Source organism: Mustela nigripes, chromosome 3 (assembly GCF_022355385.1).
Source record: "Mustela nigripes isolate SB6536 chromosome 3, MUSNIG.SB6536, whole genome shotgun sequence".
Taxonomy (NCBI): domain Eukaryota; kingdom Metazoa; phylum Chordata; class Mammalia; order Carnivora; family Mustelidae; genus Mustela; species Mustela nigripes.
The window spans coordinates 50,196,290-50,213,504 of NC_081559.1; the positions used below are offsets into that span (position 1 = coordinate 50,196,290).

Below are 17,215 nucleotides of genomic sequence, written 5' to 3' on the forward strand. Positions count from 1 at the left end.
TGAGTCATAAGAATTTATATCTCAGATGGTAGGTCACAGTTATATATATGATTTGCAAATATTTTCTTCCATTCTCTGGTTTGTCTTTTAACTTACTTGATGCTGTCCTTTGAAGCACAAAAGTTTTTCGTATGATGAAATCCAATTTATTTTTTCTTTACTTGCTTATCCAAGAAATCATTGCTTAATTCAAGGTTGTGAAAATTTCAAGCTATTCTTCCTTTTAAGAGTTTTGTAGTGTTAGTTATTTCATGTAGGTCTGATCCATTTTGGGTTAATTTTTGTATATGAGTTAGAGGATCAAACTTACTCTTTTACATCCAGTTGTCCCAGCACCAATTTGTTGAAAAGACTTTACCTACTAAGTTGTCTTAGGTACCTTTTTTGAAACTTAATTGACTTAATGGACTCTATGAGTTATATTTTGGACTGTTCCATTTGTCTATATGTTTATCCTTATGCCAGTACCATACCATTTGATTACTTTATGTTAAGTTTTGAAATTGGGAAGTATGAGTTCTCCAGCTTTATTCTTTTTCAGTATTATTTTGACATTTAGTGTCTCTTATTTCCATATGAATTTTGGAATCAACTTGTCCATATCTTCAGAAAGAGGCAGCTGGAAAGGAAAATTGAGGAATTGTACTGAACTTATAGATCAATTTAGGGAGTATTGCCATTTTTACAATATTGTTTTTAATTCTGAAGAACACGGGATGTCTTTTTATTTATTTAGATCTTCTTCAGTAAAGTTCTATGATTATCTTCATGTGAGTCTTGTACATTGTTATTTGTGTTTCTAAGATTTTATAGTTTTCATTCTAAGGATCTTTTACTTTTAGCATAAAATTTCTTTTTGGGTTTTTCTGTTTTTATTTCAGTTTCATTTAGTTAACATACAGTATTAATGTTAATTTCAGTTATGTAGCATAGGATATTTTTAATTGGCTAATGCTACTGTATAGGAAAGTTGTTGATTTTATCAGGGATAAATAAATATCCCTTTTTATGAAGAATAAACAAAAAGAATAGAATAGGAAGTTTAAAAACGGATCAGACATACATGGTTATATGACTTAGGACAAGGCACCACAACAATTTTATGTAGAGGAAAGATGGTCTTTTCAATAATTTGTGCTGAAACAATTGGATATCCATAAGGAATAACATGGGCATTGGCCACTACCTTATGCAATATACAAAAATTTTTGATGAATTATAGACCAAAAAGTCAAAGGAATAACAATAAGGTTTTTCTAAAAAATAGTATATCTTTATAACCTTGGAGTAGTGAAAGATTCATCGAAAAGGCTACAGAAAAGTACTAAACATTAAAAAGAAGTAAATTGGACTATATTTAATAACTTGTTCATCAAAGGATCTTATTAGAGAGTGAAAAGGCAAGTCATAAACTGAAGAAGATTTTTGTGACACATACTATTGACAAAGAATTTGTATATAGAATATGTAATGAGCTCTGTAAACCAGTAGAAAAATGAGCAAAAGATAAACAGGAGTTTCAAAAAAGGGAATTTGTAAATGTGCAATAAGTATGTTCGTCATCAGAAAAAAAAAATTTAAACCACAACAGCATAAAATGCAGAGTCACTAAAATTGAAAAGACTGATAATACTAAATGTTGGTGACAGAGTGAAACAACCGTCACTACCAGTAGATTACCAATAGAAGTGTACAGTAGTCAACTACTTTGGGATGATGTTTGACATTTCTACTAAAGCCAAATTTACTTCTGTCTTATAACCCAGCAATTCCCCTCCTAGGATTTACCCAAGAGAAATGAGTACAGGTGTCTCCTACCCAACAAAGATATGTAGCATCATATTCCTAGTATCTCTATGTATAGGAACCTCATATTAGAAACAACCCAAATGCTCAGTAGTAGAATAGATGAATTTTATTATTTAATACAAAAGAACATGCTAATGTTACATATAACAACATGGGTGATTCTTAGAGACATAGTATTGAGTGAAAGAATCTAGACACAGAAGAAAATGTATTATATGAGGGCATGTAGATGGGGGCAGGTGAAACCAAGCATCATGATAACAAATGGTTATAGTGGTTATCTCAGAATTTGGGGGAGGGAAGGTGGATGGGGACGAGGAACAAAGGAGCTTTCTATGGTACTGGAAATGTTTTGGTTTTGATCTGGATGGTTGGTACATGAGGGTGTACCATGAAAAAATTCATTGATCTATATGCATGTTAGGCATTTGTGATTTACTGTGTATACTTTTAATTTAGAAAGTAGCATGCATATATAGAGATTGAGTAAGATACTATACTTGGTCCTAGTTTTTTAATTCAAAACATGCCCTTTATAAGAGATAAGTGAAGGGTGTTAACAAAGGGGAACTAGGATACCTTCAGTTCTTTTCAGTACTTCAAAGATCACAAATAAGTCATAGGAGAAAAAACCTGCCAGCAGGGGTTGTCTTTCTTCCCTAGAGGGGAAAATAATGATGAGTATTTTGAAAAGGAGTTTTAAAGCAAGTGATGCCTCAAAGATTTCAAGTCCCTTGCCTAATAGTACATGTGTGACAAATGATACAGTGTTCCTAGTGGAAATATGGTACATTTGAGATGGTAGAAAGACTAAAAATCACTTGTCTAGAGCATTTCTTCATTGCCATTAAAATTCCTTGCTTTGCCTGTTATGTAAGGGTCACTTAACATTTGAGCATGTGCATCTCCATAAAATTCAGTTATGCATACCTATATTATAGTTTAGTAAACTATAACTTCAGAGGCTTTTCTATTTTTATGGGAGTCCAGGGTGGAAAACTAGTAAAAGAGAACAATTAACTCCTGAAATTCTGTTCCATGATTAACTTCATTTTGTTAGTATGAATTTAAATGTTCTTGGGTCATTAGTGGTTTTTAAGTAACGAATGACAGGCTGACAGTTCAATTTTATAATTAGCTTTCTGTTCACTAATCAATATATATTTGAGGGAGTTTTTTTAAGAGATAAGTCTTCTAGTGTATCTATTTTATTTTACCATATAGTAGGTAACATGGTGAAGTAGATTAACCCTTAATGGTAACACATGAGACATCTTAAATTAACCCCTACGTGACTGAGGTTGAGTGGAGAATATGAATAATAATAATAGTGGCTATCAGGCTCTCAGGGCCTTCTATAGTCTCAGGTGAATGCAGAGATGGTATTCTTCCAGGAGTGTATCTTCATTCCTTGGCACAGATCTTGTAGGGATACAGTCCTTCAAAGGTTAACTGAAATCCAAATACCTCCCTGTCTGTGAGCTGTCCTTAGTAGAGATGATAGGGCATAAGCATGGTGACCCTCAGCTCTTACTACTGATGACTTTGGACTCTTATTCCTGCAGTGCAACTCCCTGTATATCCTCAATTTGGATTGTTCCAGTTCCAGCAAGGAAAAGATTCTGTTATTCCTCTGGCACCATGTAGATGTTAGCTTCTATTTTTTTTTTTTTTAGCACATCTCATCTTTATGAGGATAAACGAAGAGTATTATTGCAATAGTTAGTGGGAGAAAACTTAAAATGTAGTAAAATAAGTAAAATTGCTGTAAGAGGAATCAAATGTCAGGGGAAATCTGTGGACATAAGCTAGTTGGCACTCATAGTAATCATAAAACAAGAGATGTGTCTTTGCTAATACCTAGGAACTCATTGAAAGCCACTTTAATTAAGTAACCTATTGAGAACTGAAATATCTATAAAAGACATAATCTGATTTATGACTTATATATGGACAAGTGCTGTTTTTAGTGCTTACAGAAAGAGTAGTTTCTTCATGTGATCTAAAAATGGTATAGACAGGACAAATACCTGAAATAATACATATTTTTAGTTCTAAGTGAGAACAAGAGAACAGGGAAACAGTGCTAATTAATGAAAGAATATTGTAGTATAATATAGCTTGTAGTATAATAAAATTTATATCATAGAATTAGGTTATGATACACTTAGTGACTATGAAGCATAGTAAAAAAGTATAAGGGATTAAACTGAATATTTTGGTCTAATGAAACTGAAAAATTATATTTGATAACCAGGATAGATTTTGACAGAGAACTTAAGAGAATCTTACTAATCCTGCAAATGTCCAGTATTCTTTTTTAACATGTGTATTAATGTGTAAAATATTAGGGAAACATTTTTTACATTATAAGCATTTTCAATAAAAACTGATGGTGTTTCTGTTATACCAAATTACATTTTTTTTTTTTTCATTTTTTTTTACCCCTAGGAAACTGACTGGACATTCTTTCCACATGGGCTATAGCATGGCAATTTTGAATGGCGTTGTTGCTGCTCTTACTGTAGCATGGTGCCTCATGTAAATCTACACTGAAGCAATATTTTTGGTAAAACTTAGTCATGGTTGCTTTATAATAACAGGGAAGAACATCATTTCATCATTTGTCTACTTAGAAGACCAAGAAACCTGCTGTCTGTGGTTCAGATATGTCATATCATGCACCATTATGGAGGACCGTTTTGTTTTGTTTTTTAAATGGAGGACCTTTGTAAGCACCATTCTAGAACTTAGGCATTGAGAATATCTGAGTATTAATTTTCAAGTAATTACTTAAAAATTAAGGTGTTTACCTCGTCTTTTTACTTTTGTGTGCATTGTCCTTATAAATTATAGAAAACATTTTAGTGGAATTCAAACATGAAAACTTGAATATGGGATAATGCTATGTATAATACTACATTTTTGCTAAGAAATACTAGTGGACTGTTTAAATGAGATAGAAATACTTATTTATTCATGATATTAGAAAAGCAAACAATGCCTACTACTTTGACATTTTATAGAAGCTACTTTGAAATCAGAATAGTTTTCAATAGTGATAATCAACAGAAGGTGCATTTATATTTTTTAATGGGGTATAATTCCTTATGTGTTTTTTTAATATATTTTCTTACTACATATTGAATTTGTATGTTTTTAAAATTGCTACATCTAAACAAATGTATATGTTATTTTTTAGCTGAGGGAAGCCTAATACCTACCATTTTAAGTAAATATTTTTTTTTGTTGTTTTTAAAAAACAAAAAAAAAAAAAACAAAAAAAAACCCACAAAAAACAAACACATTGATCTGAGTTTAAAATTAAGTAAACCTGTTTTAGCAAAAAAAAAATCTGATAAAAAGTAAATTAATTAAACCACTAAGATATTGAGAAAGTTGAAGTTGTTCACTATTTCTGTTTCCACAGTTGCAAATATTTTTCTTGGTGTGTATATGATTATTCCAACAGAACTGATATTATTTTGTTTTTAATAAATATAAATCTAAAATCTTTATATTTGGAAATGCTTGAACTACTTTGTTTTTAATCGCAAAGATTTAGTTGACAAAATATAAAAGGTATTTTGATAATGTATATATGTATAATCTTTTTATATATGTTTCATGATTTTCATATTTAAATGTCCTACAATTGCTTTTCTTTTTGTTTTTATAGTAGTTAACATTAGTTGTTCCTACTTCTTTTCTAAATATCTGTTTAGAAATTTGCTTCAGTTTTAGAAAGATGGGCTATTTAAAATGCTGTCTTGCCTGGCCATAGAAAAATTTATATTAGGAAAGCATTGTGTATCAAAACAACTTATTCAGGCTACATGGGAAATGAGTATGTGCAGTGTGTTCCTGTTATATGCTAAGTGTTGTTACTGAGTAAATGATTTAATGATATTTCTAAGCCTTAACACTTTTTTGCTACTCAGAAACCTTCCATTGGAAATCACAAATGCTGCTCCAATTTAAATTATCTGAGGTGGTTAGATTAGTATGGGGGGATGGGGGTGTGCGTGGGTGTGTGTATGTGTGTATGTGTGTACACTTATGTACATATACAAATCCTGTTGCTTAGAATATTCCTTCCAAAGTGGTTGAAATGAATTTATTTTTACTCCCTTTCTCTTTGCTCTCTCCCAGCTCTTCCACTGCAATTGAACATATAGGTAACAAAATTAGTTTTTCTTCTCTCCACCCTTCTAAACCTTCCCTCCCCCTCAACCAATTTGGATAGCTCCTTCCAGACTTTTTGTGTCCTATGACCTAAGAAAAATATTACAGTACACCCTCTATATGTAGGTATCTATAAGATATTATATATACATATAATATAAATACATATTGATGTATATCTGTAAGACCTTTCTTCTGGAACACGATTTCTTCCCGGCTAGCACTTCTCTTTCTTGGGAAGTTGTTCTCTGCAGTTCATCATAGGGTCCAAATTTAAACCATCCTATTTCCATAGCAGAGTGAATGAATAAGGATAGGTATATAACCCGAGTTGGGTCAATCCTAGCTTCTCATCTCTCTGGGCCACAGTGATTATAACAGGGATGCCAGAAAGATTGGATTTCAGTGAAGACCTCTTCCTGGTTTACAGAGAACTGTCTTCTCATTTTATCCTTACTTGGTAGAGAGAGGACCAGCTGTCTTCCTCTTATAATGATACTAATTTCATCATGGTGCCTTCAACTTCATGACCTAATTATCTCCCAAAGCACTACCCCCTAATGCTACTATCTTATTGGGGCTTAGAGTTTAAACAAATGAATTCTGGGAGGGGACAAACCTGCAGTCCATAAAAATATTCAATGTCGAAAGTAGGTTCTTAGAAAAGGTAGATTTCTAGTAAAACATTTTAAAAGAGATTTTCTATTTGTCTGTGTTTCCGTTTCTGCTCTGTTCTTGATTGGAACAAGGCCCTATACTACAGACAACAGGAACCAACTGGCTAACTTAAGAGAAAGGAAATTTAATGAAAAGATAGCCAGTCACTCTCAGAACTGGTGGGCAGAAACCAGGAAAGTACTAGAGGAGAAAAGTACTCAAGGTGGAAGCAAAGGAACTGTTTGATAGTAGGAACAGCCTGGTCAGGATGATCGAATGAATCATTCCTGTCATTTGTTCTTGTTACTTGCAAGATCAGCTAAGGGTTTAGAGTCCTTGGAGAGAGTGCACAGTTGGCCAAGATTGGGTTATGTGCCTACTCTTTTGTCTTCTGTAATTGGGGGTAGCATCTGGAATTCTTTGGGGATGGGTGACCAGATAGTGACAAAAACAAATGTTCACTATACTACACTCTTCGCTGTTCAGTTTCCACACACATATTATTCCTTTTATACTTGAATTTCCAAATGTATTCATGCCAACAATGCAGCTCTCATTTACTACATCCGAGTCCAAGGCCTTCAGGCCATGTTCATTTTTCTAGTTTTACTACATTCTCATTGATGTTCTTCAAATTACACTGAACAGCGTGTGTATGTGTGTGTGTGTTAGAGAGGACCAGGAGTGGGGAGGGGCAGAAGGAGAGGACTAGAAAGAATCTTAAGCAGGCTCCACGCCCAGCACAGAGGCTGACAAGGGGCTTGATCTCATGACACTGAGATCATGACCTGAGGTGAAATCATGAGTCAGACACTCAACTGACTGAGCCACCCAGGCGCCCCCCGAGCAGTCATTTTAATACTTACAACAGGAAGAGATGGGAAATCTGTTAAAATACATGTTACATATGACAACAAGAAAATACAGGTGGGAGTTATTGTTTTAATTAAGCACCAGGTCATTGCACTTGATTTCTGCATCTGTTCTTTTATTTTTGTTTTGGCTACTACCTTGAACAATTAGGTTTCTTCTGTAATAGAGTGACCGAGTTTATTTTAGACAGGACTAAGTCTTGTTTCTTTGACCACCAAATACGTAATATAAGAACATACCTCAGAGAATCTTCAGTTTTCCCACTATATTCTTTCCTGCTCTTATATGTGACAGCAACTATATTATAGGGTTAAAACACCCCAACTAACATGGCAACCCTCTTTTCTTGCCAGATTACCTAGTGTCATAAAGAATCCAAAATTACCATGCAGCAGTTTAAACTTCCAGTTATTTTCAACTAATTTCTTTTGAACTCTTAAATATTAAAATCTTTAAAAACAGAGTCTAGAGTCAGAGGAACAAAAAAGCAAAAACTTAAGAGAGCTTAATTAGGTGTAATAATGAGAGGCTTTTTAGTTCTTGGAGCTTATATAGGAATAGGAGAAATAGCATTAAAAATCAATTGTTGGATATAAGTATGTACTGCATTCGGAAAGACCCGAACTTTAACTGCTGTCTCTCAGTTGCCTTCATAACTAAGTCTTCAAGAACATTATCTTACCTCTTCTGTGTAATTAATTTCTTGGCCAGAACAATGTTGGTGGGAATCCATGATAATGTATAAATTATTTAGTAAGTCCATAAATGGTGGTCCTGCCAGAAGTATCGTGGATAAAAAAAAGCAAAAAGACCATAATATCTACTAATAAGGATAAAACTGAAACATTACCTCTTCTAGTGGGATTAGTTGGCTACCAGGTAGCTGACTGACACCCCTCTGTTACCCCCGACATACAATACCAGTAGCAGTGGTCTTGGTAAACAAAAGTTGGGGAGATAGAGAAGGAAAGGGAGCAGTCAGAAAAGCATCTGAAAGTGTGGTTCTATTTGTATACTCCATCCTTGCCATCCTGGCACTTTGTTTATACTCTCATTTAGCACCAGCTTCATAAGATACCAACATTTACAGAAAAGGTTGTCTTGCATACCCAATTACTCAGAGCCTCGTTCACAGTGAGGGCTTTGCTGTGAGTATTAATAAAGCTCAGAAATATTCTCACATATCTGGATCCATTATAAAAGATCCATCTATATACCCCTTCCAACCTTTCTTAAGTTGACACCAGTCCTTTTCTGAGCCCCTGAGAATCCAGCCAAACTCCCATGTTCACTTTCCATGATTATACATAATCTTATCTCATACCATGTCTCTTCAGGCCAAGGAGACAAAATGAATTGCTCACAGCTCTGCTCCCTAGGGGGACTTCCTTTTCCTGCTCTTTGCTGTGACCTATGAACAGGGGGTTTAATGGTCCCCACCACCTAATTTGTGGCTGGTAGTAACGTAACACACAGAACCACCTCTAAGTCAAGCTTGAATTTTTTTCCAACATCAGTTATCCCTGTGGAGCCCTCATGAGGCCACAGTTGTGAACGGAATGAAAAGAGGCAGCATGGCAGGGGAGCATACTGGAAATGTGATCCCTCAGGGTACTCATGCCTTTAGGACTAGTTCAGGACACTTTTCCCGGATAATAGAACTCAAAGGATGCACTTAGGTCAGTGATTTCCCACTGAGGGCAATTTTGCTTCTCAGGGGTAAAATTTAATAATTTAATGAAATACTGAACAATATTTAGAGACATTTTTGATTGTCACAATTGCAGGGCACTACTGGCAACTAATTGATAAGCCAGGGATGCTGCTAAACATCCACAATGTTCAAGACCGCTTGCCACAAGAAAAAATAATTGGGGCCCAAATATCAATAATGCCAAGGTGAGAATCTCTGATTTATATTTATGTCGAGATGAGTTGGATAACATCCTGTTCAGAATAGTCAGGGTTACCTGGAGTTCTGAGATCAGGTGTTCATTCTCCAAAAAGCCAGATAGAATGAGCTGTTTCTCAAGAGCAAAAAGTTATTAACCTAAGGGGACTTGTCTCTGTGCCAGTAGCCCCTGCACCTCTGGCTAGCAAGTCTGTCACAGACACTAGTCATTAACTGCAGTGGCCTTGTATGTTACTGGAGTTTCCCACATAATACTACTTCCAGTCAAAGAATTCACTAAACAAATTTATGCACAAAACCTTTTCTTCCCATCTGTATATACTGCCTGCTTCATACTAATGAGAGAGAGAAAGGCTTCCATAAAGATTATATACAACAATGCTATCGTTGAATTGGAAGCTGAGACCTCATTTGGCCATTTCAAGTTCCTTAAAGCACTGGGGGCCGACAAAATGGGTGTTAAGGTGCTAGAGTGGTTGATAATCCATCAAGAACAGATCAAGTTACTGCTACACTGTGAGTATGGACAAAACCCCAGAGGCCCTGGTTTGCTTCCTTCTTAGACTCTCCAGTTAGAAGATCTCAACAGTCTAACATAGACAGGAGCTCAAATTCCTTAGGAATGAGGTTTTAGTTACCTCCACTGAATAAAAACCTACACCTGTTAAAAATTCTAGCTGAACGTCAAGGGAACATGGAATAGATAATGGACAAAATATATTCATAAATACAATCTAGGGTCTCATCACCAGTTTCAAAAACTGCTATATAGCCTCTACTAGCCTCTACCTATATTCCTTTCTATGGCATGTGTGTATTTTAACCAAATTTAGCTTTTTTTCTTCCATTGTTGTATATAGGATTTTTGACATTAGTTGATTGCAATTTAGTGCACAGATTGCAGACTATTGTGACTGGGTTTACTATAGAACTGAGGAGGAAGGGACATTCCTGAGATCCTGGATATGGAATTGAATGTAGTAACCTATGACATTTGATTGTTTTCCTGTGAGGAAGGGTGTATTCTCAGTTGGATGAGAAATGGTTGTACTATGTTAGGTCGGATAATTTCTTTAAGAGGTATAATCATGGGGAATTGTGGCTATATGTATACTGGACAGGCAAAGGAGTGGACACTAGTGGGTATTTTGTCTCAGCCCCACAACCCATTTTTATTTTGGGAGAATTCCTTGTTAAGATGTTTGTGGGAGGCATGGCTCCACATTACATTAGAGAAGGCTGAGATTAGATATTTTCTTTCTCTCCAATGGTTAGTAGGTAAGCTTGGTGCCCACCACTTGTATGCTCCTGCTCAAGTTTTGAGTTGTGAGAATGAATGACACAATAACAGTCAGCAGTGCTGGACTAGGGGCCTGAGTGGGTTAAGCTTCTGCCTTCGGCTCGGTTGCCGGGTCTTGGGATCTCGAGCCCTGCATCAGGCTCTCTGCTCGGTGGGGAGCCTATTTCCCTAAGCTTGCTAACTATGCTAACTGCTAACTAAGAATTCATCATATGTCAACTTTTCACCACCACCTGTCCACAAAGCTTCTTTTAAAAACTTGGTTCTACAGTGATTTCTGCCACCTGGATCCATTGCTTTTACTACTAATTTTATTTTTATTATTTTTTTAAATTTTCTTTATTAACATAAAATGTATTATTTGCAGGTCTGTGAACATCAGTCTTACATAATTCACAGCATTAACCATAGTACATACCCTCCCCAATGTCCATAACCCAGCCACTCTAATATTAAAAATGATCTTATACTCTTTGGCCTTATTATTTTATAATGACTCCTCTTCCTAAAGATTCTTTTAGACTCTTTTTAATGTACACAATACTTAAGCTGAAGCTTAAAGGAGGTGCTCAGTCATTGTTTATGACATTTATTGAACATTTAATCTGCATAGAATTACAAAGTAGTGTAAGGAAAAATGAAAAATAATTTTCAAGGAAGTGACCTCAGATCTCGTGTAACTTATATAAATAGATACTAAGAAAAATTATTACAAACACCTGAGTGTTTCCTACACTGGTTAAAAAAAAAAATCTTTATATAATACTGAAATTTTAAAAAAATACAAGAAAGGCTGAAAGGAATGTTTGTGTGATTTTAAAATATATTCTTGGATTTTCTTTAGATCTGACCATTTGCACTGCCACTGGATTTAGCAGATAAGTGGTATAGTTAAAGGATAATCAAAATTATCCTTTTTATCTAAAATTAAAGGATAATTTATTTAGATTTTCATAAATTAAAATATCAGAATCAGCCTCCACAGTAAAGTAGTCTTAAATATTAAGTTACTGGGATAAAGACCTAAATTATACAAAACTCCAAGTCATTGCTCTGAGTAAAGAGGTATCCAGCAATGCTAGATGGTTTGTCAAGCATCAGTGGTTAGAATGGTAATATTTTTTTACTTAAAATCTGAAGAAGAAGTGTAAAACAAAATTTCCAATTTCACAATGACATTGAGGTCAACTACTAGAATTTGGAGAAAACTGTAAGAATATCTCAGAAACAAATAGGCAGGACAATGGCATATTTGTTAGTGGACAACTTGGTAACATTATGGGAAAAGGGGCACTGAGTGGCTCAGTTGGGTAAACACCCAACTCTTGGTTTCAGCTCAGGTCATTATCTCAGAGTCATGAGATTAAGACTCGAGACCAGCTCTGCACTCAGCATGGAGTCTACTTGAGATTCTCTCTCCCTCTCCTTCTGCCCCTCCCACTCATATGCACTCTTGCTGTCTATAAAATAAATAAATAAATCTTTAAAAAGGAAAATTATAGGAAAGATAAATCCAAATGTGTATGTAAGAGACCACCAGGAAAAGTGTTAGAAATTAAAATACATACTTTCAATTAAACTTCTGTTCTCTACTACTCAAGAGAAAGTCACAAATGTTTCAAACCCATGCTGAAAAGATGGACCAAAATTGAGTGTAAGAAGACCTCAGTTTGAAGTTTAAGCTCAAAAGTATGTGTGTGGTGGGGGGGAGTCACTAGTGATTTATTAAATCATAAAGGAATAGGACTTAAATGGATGTGTGCAAATTCCCGATATATAAAAATGATAAAGGAACCTTAGAATTCATGTGATAGTTTTAAAAGGAAAAAATTCCTCAGTGCATTGCAAACTTAGGATATAGAGTTTCTACCTATAGATAGTGAGGCCTAAAAATCAAGGTAGCTTTGGGAAAGATTAATTAAGACCATGAACGATGAGTGGTGCAGTTTTCGAAGGTAGAATGTTTAAGAGATACAGTTAATTTTATGGGAAACGTTCTGGGAAGTAACCAAGAGTTGTTTGTGTTACCACTATGAAAGAGTACTGAACTGCATGGAAATTGCCGACATCTAACCTGGCAGCCTTTTTCTTTCCAATAAAACTTAATAATACTGTTTCCTGACGCCTCTTCCAGTGCCATACTCCCTATTTCTCTCTCTGTCTCCTTAGAAATCAACATTGTTTTACACTTACTTACATGGAACTAACTGCTGGGATGGGCCCATCTCAGACTCACTGAAATACTTTCCTTCTCTTTAGAGAAGACTGTAAGGCCAACCTTTTAGTGGCTTTGTGTCAGCCCCATAATGAATGTGGACATACAGTTCAGTATATGTCCAGGAAGGTACGAATTCCTTTTTTTTTTTTTTTAAAGATTTTATTTATTTGTTAGCACGGGGAGGAAGAGGGGAAGAAGGAGACTCCCCCACTGATCAGGACTCCATCCCAGAACCCTGAGATCATGAACCAGAGTGAAGGCAGACACTTAACCAACTGAGCCACCCAGGCACCCTGAAGTTAACGAATTAAAAACAAAATCCTGACTTCCCACTCCCCCACCTCCCAACTTTTGTAGGTGTTGGCTTTGCTGCTGAAAGTTTGGCCTTTTTTTTATAAACTACATTTTTAAATTCTGTCAGCACAATTTATGTATCAAAAAGATAGAACTTTATATATCTGTATTTTAGCTAGATACTGAGAAAGTAATTACTACTTCTAGGCAAGTTATAATCATTTATAATTCTTAGTGCTGTACAAATCTGCCTAAGGTGAAAGTCAGTATGCTGAATCTAAAAGTGTAATGAGAGTATAATTTTCCATTTTACATTAAATACAACTAGTGCTTACATTGTTGGATGTTACAAGTTCATAATGATATAAAATATAGAGTGCATGACATTTATTTTATATCAGTTTTTATATAAAATTGCACTTTCAGATTGAGCAAATTTCCAGTTGTATGCAGGTCTGGAGAAACAAAATGAGAATCATGATTTAAGTATCCTAAAGGCATCCAATAAGAAAAATTTCATAGAACTGATAAGGTAGTTTTATTGTTTTAATTTTTATTTTTCAAAGATTTTATTTATTTGAGAGAGAAAGCATGAATATGGGGGGAAGGGATAGAGGGGGAAGGAGAAGCAGACTCCCTGCTGAGCAGGGAGCCCTGTGTGAGCCTTGATCCCAGGACCTGAGATCATAACCTGAGCCAAACGCAAATGCTTAACCAAATGAACCACCCAGGTGCCCCCTTTCTAATTGTTTTTAAAGACTTATTTATTTTAGAGAGGTTGCATGGTGTGAGTGGAGGTAGGGGCAGGGGGATAGAATCTTCAAGTGGACTCCCTGCTGATCTAGGAGCGGGAGGCAGGGCTCAATCTCAGCACCCAGGAGATCATGACCCATGAGATCACAACCTGAGCCAAAACCAAGAGTAAGTTGCTTAATCGACTGAGCCACCCATGTGCCCCATGATAGAATGGTTTTAGATTGTAGGACCCACGAGTATATCTCAGAAAACATTTCTTAAAAAAATTATCTTGATAAATTTTTCTACTTCACCTAGTGGCAGTTAGAAGTCTACAGAGACAAAAAGAATCATGAAGGTCTATCTTATAAATCAAAATCATTAATAGTTCCTATTTGTTTCCCAATAAGAACTAAATTTTTACTTTATAGAAGTGTCTCAGAAATAAAATTAGTGAAATTAGTTTTTCATAGAAAAAAAGTCTTAGGTAAGACATTTAAGTAAATTTAGTAGTTTATTGCTACCCAAAACAGGCAGATAATCCTCAACCCAACAATTAAAATCTTAAACAATTGTGAATTTCTTAGTATTTAAAACATCAATCTTAAGGATATAAGTAATACAAAGAATGTGACACCCCACCATGGAATATGAATAGTGAAACCAAAGGACAAGTTTTTAAAGTATATTATAGCAAAGCTCTTATTATAATTTAAGTTTATTAATATATTTCTATATGAAGGGATATTTTTCTGATAATATAAGAAGAAAAAATACATAGTAAATGGTTGATGTTGATACCATGAAGCAAGGCGGTATAGGAATGCTAAAACTATAGGATATACTCCTTTCTGGTTGACTATCTGAAGACTTGGTAGGAACAATTTAATGGGTGACTAATGAAACCTTAAGTTGGGCAGTATTTCAAGAGCTTTGATCTCCCAGTTTCACTTCTAGGACTTTACCCTAAATAAGTAATATAAAACAGAAAAATCCTCTATAACACCAACGATATCCTTCACAGCAAATAAGTTGGAGTAGGAACAATGGAAAGCATACTAAAAGATTGGCAGCATATGGTACAGAAACAGTGGAATATTGCACAGCATTAAAAAAAGATGGTTATCAAGAGGAGTAGCGGGAAATATTCTTATATCTTAAAAAGCAGGACACAGGTATATAAAGCTGAGTTTGAACTATGTAAAATAACTGCACAGAAAGAAGATATGGACATTCATGAAATACTGTCAGGTTTTCTCTAAGAAGTTAAATTACAGGTGGTGGTCATTTTCTTTATGGATCTCTGCATTGTGTAAAGTTTCAGTAAATGTATATTATTTCATAACTAGAAAATAGAAAACTTTTTTAAAAAATAGTATTTAGTTATGTATAGTTTCTGTTGTTGTTTTTTATTAAAATATAACGTATTATTAGCCCCAGCAGTACAGGTCTGTGAATCTCCAGGTTTACACACTTCACAGCACTCACCGTAGCACATACCCTCCCCAATGTCCATAACCCAACCACCCTCCCCTCCACCCCCAGCAACCCTTAATTTGTTTGGTGAAATTAAGAGTCTCTTATTTTTTTTTTAAGATTTTTTAAATTTATTTGACAGAGATCACAAGTAGATGGAGAGGTAGGCAGAGAGAGAGAGGGACTCGATCCCAGGACCCTGAGATCATGACCTGAGCCGAAGGCAGCGGCTTAATCCACTGAGCCACCCAGGCGCCCCTTAAGAGTCTCTTATGGTTTGTCTCCCTCCCCATCCCATCTTATTTCCTTTATTCCTTTCCTATCCCCCAAATTCCCCACGTTTCCCCTCAACCTCCTCATATCAGGGAGATCATATGATAATTGTCTTTCTCTGATTGACTTATTTCACTAAGCATAATACCCTCTAGGTAGCTACCTATAGTTTTTGTGAGGATTAAAATGCTAGATGTGAAATTCTCTGGAACGCATTAGGTATTGCCTTAGAAATGCAAATTAAGAGAATGCAAGCCAAGATATGGGGGTGGCTTCCCTGTCTAGCAATGAAGGTTCTTTTATTGTCAGGAAATAGTAACAAAACTCTTGCATGCTGCATAGAGTCAAATCCTGTCACTCTAATTGTGTACATTTTCAGAAGTATTAATTGAAGAATCGTTTTAATAGTAAACAGCAGGAGACAACCTAAATGATCACAACAAGATTATTTCACAATGGAATACTAGGCAGTCATTACAAAGGATGGCATAGATCCGTAGGCATTAAAAATGAAGATGTCCATGATACAGATTTAAGTGAAAGCTAAATTGCAAAATAAGATTAGTGTATAATCCTGACTTTATCAGACAAAACAAAATGAGGAAAAAAACCCTATGTTTAATAGGTCTGATGCAATAGTCTTAAGAGGGTAAACAGGTGACATGACAATTTCTGATATAAAAATCAGAAAAAAATCAGAAAAACACTCTGGCTCAAGTGCCCAAATGTATTTAAGATTTTAACTTTAAAATCACCATAATCTAGACATCCCTGCTGAGCAGGGAGCCTGCTGCCCCCCTCTTTGCCTGTCTCTGCCTACTTGTAATTTCTCCCTCTGTCAAATGGGTGAATAGAATCTTTCAAAACAAACAAACAAAAAACAAACAACAAAAAAAAGCACAATCTAGATATCTTGTAGTATTACAAGACACCAGTAATTTATTAAGATTAAAGTGTCAAGACTTTTGGGTGCAGATTAAAGAAGTACACTTGGGCTACTACTTTATTATACAATGCAATGGAATGAATCTCTCAGAAATAAATGCTAAAATACAAAGGTCTTGGAATATTCTTCCTGATAAGAGTGTTTTTATTTGCCTGAGGTCTTGGGCCATGCTGTACCAGTTTGACCAGATAAATTCATTCTAATGACATGATTTATGGGGAATGCCTCTTTTCTGAGATGGGAGGGGCTAGAATCTGAGTAGCTGTGGTCAGTCACACAGACATTGCACACACACATGACTGAACCCTAATAAAAACCCTGCACACCAAGGCTCAAGTAAGTGTCTCTGGCTGGCAATATTTCACCTGTGTTGTCAACATGTGTTGGGAGGATTAAGTGGGTCCCCATGCAACTGTACTGGGAGGGGACACTTGGAAGCTTATGCCTGGTTTCCCCTGGCCTTTGTGTCAAGTGCATTTCCCTTTCTTGGTTTCAGTCTGGATCCTTTCACTTTCCTCAACTATAACCCTGAATATA

The 17,215-nt window shown here is 35.4% G+C and overlaps 1 protein-coding gene across 4 annotated transcripts in view; it reads left to right on the plus strand.

Moving 5' to 3' along the window:
• The window catches only part of ARL6IP6 (ADP ribosylation factor like GTPase 6 interacting protein 6), a 33,333-nt gene extending 27,615 nt beyond the window's left edge, over positions 1-5,718 (plus strand). For all 4 annotated transcript variants that reach the window (XM_059393978.1, XM_059393979.1, XM_059393980.1 and 1 more), the window contains one exon: positions 4,261-5,718. In XM_059393978.1, the coding sequence (XP_059249961.1) occupies positions 4,261-4,296 (36 nt within the window). In that variant the 3' untranslated portion in view covers positions 4,297-5,718. The remainder of the gene's footprint in view (positions 1-4,260) is intronic.
• The last annotated feature ends 11,497 nt before the right edge of the window (positions 5,719-17,215 follow it).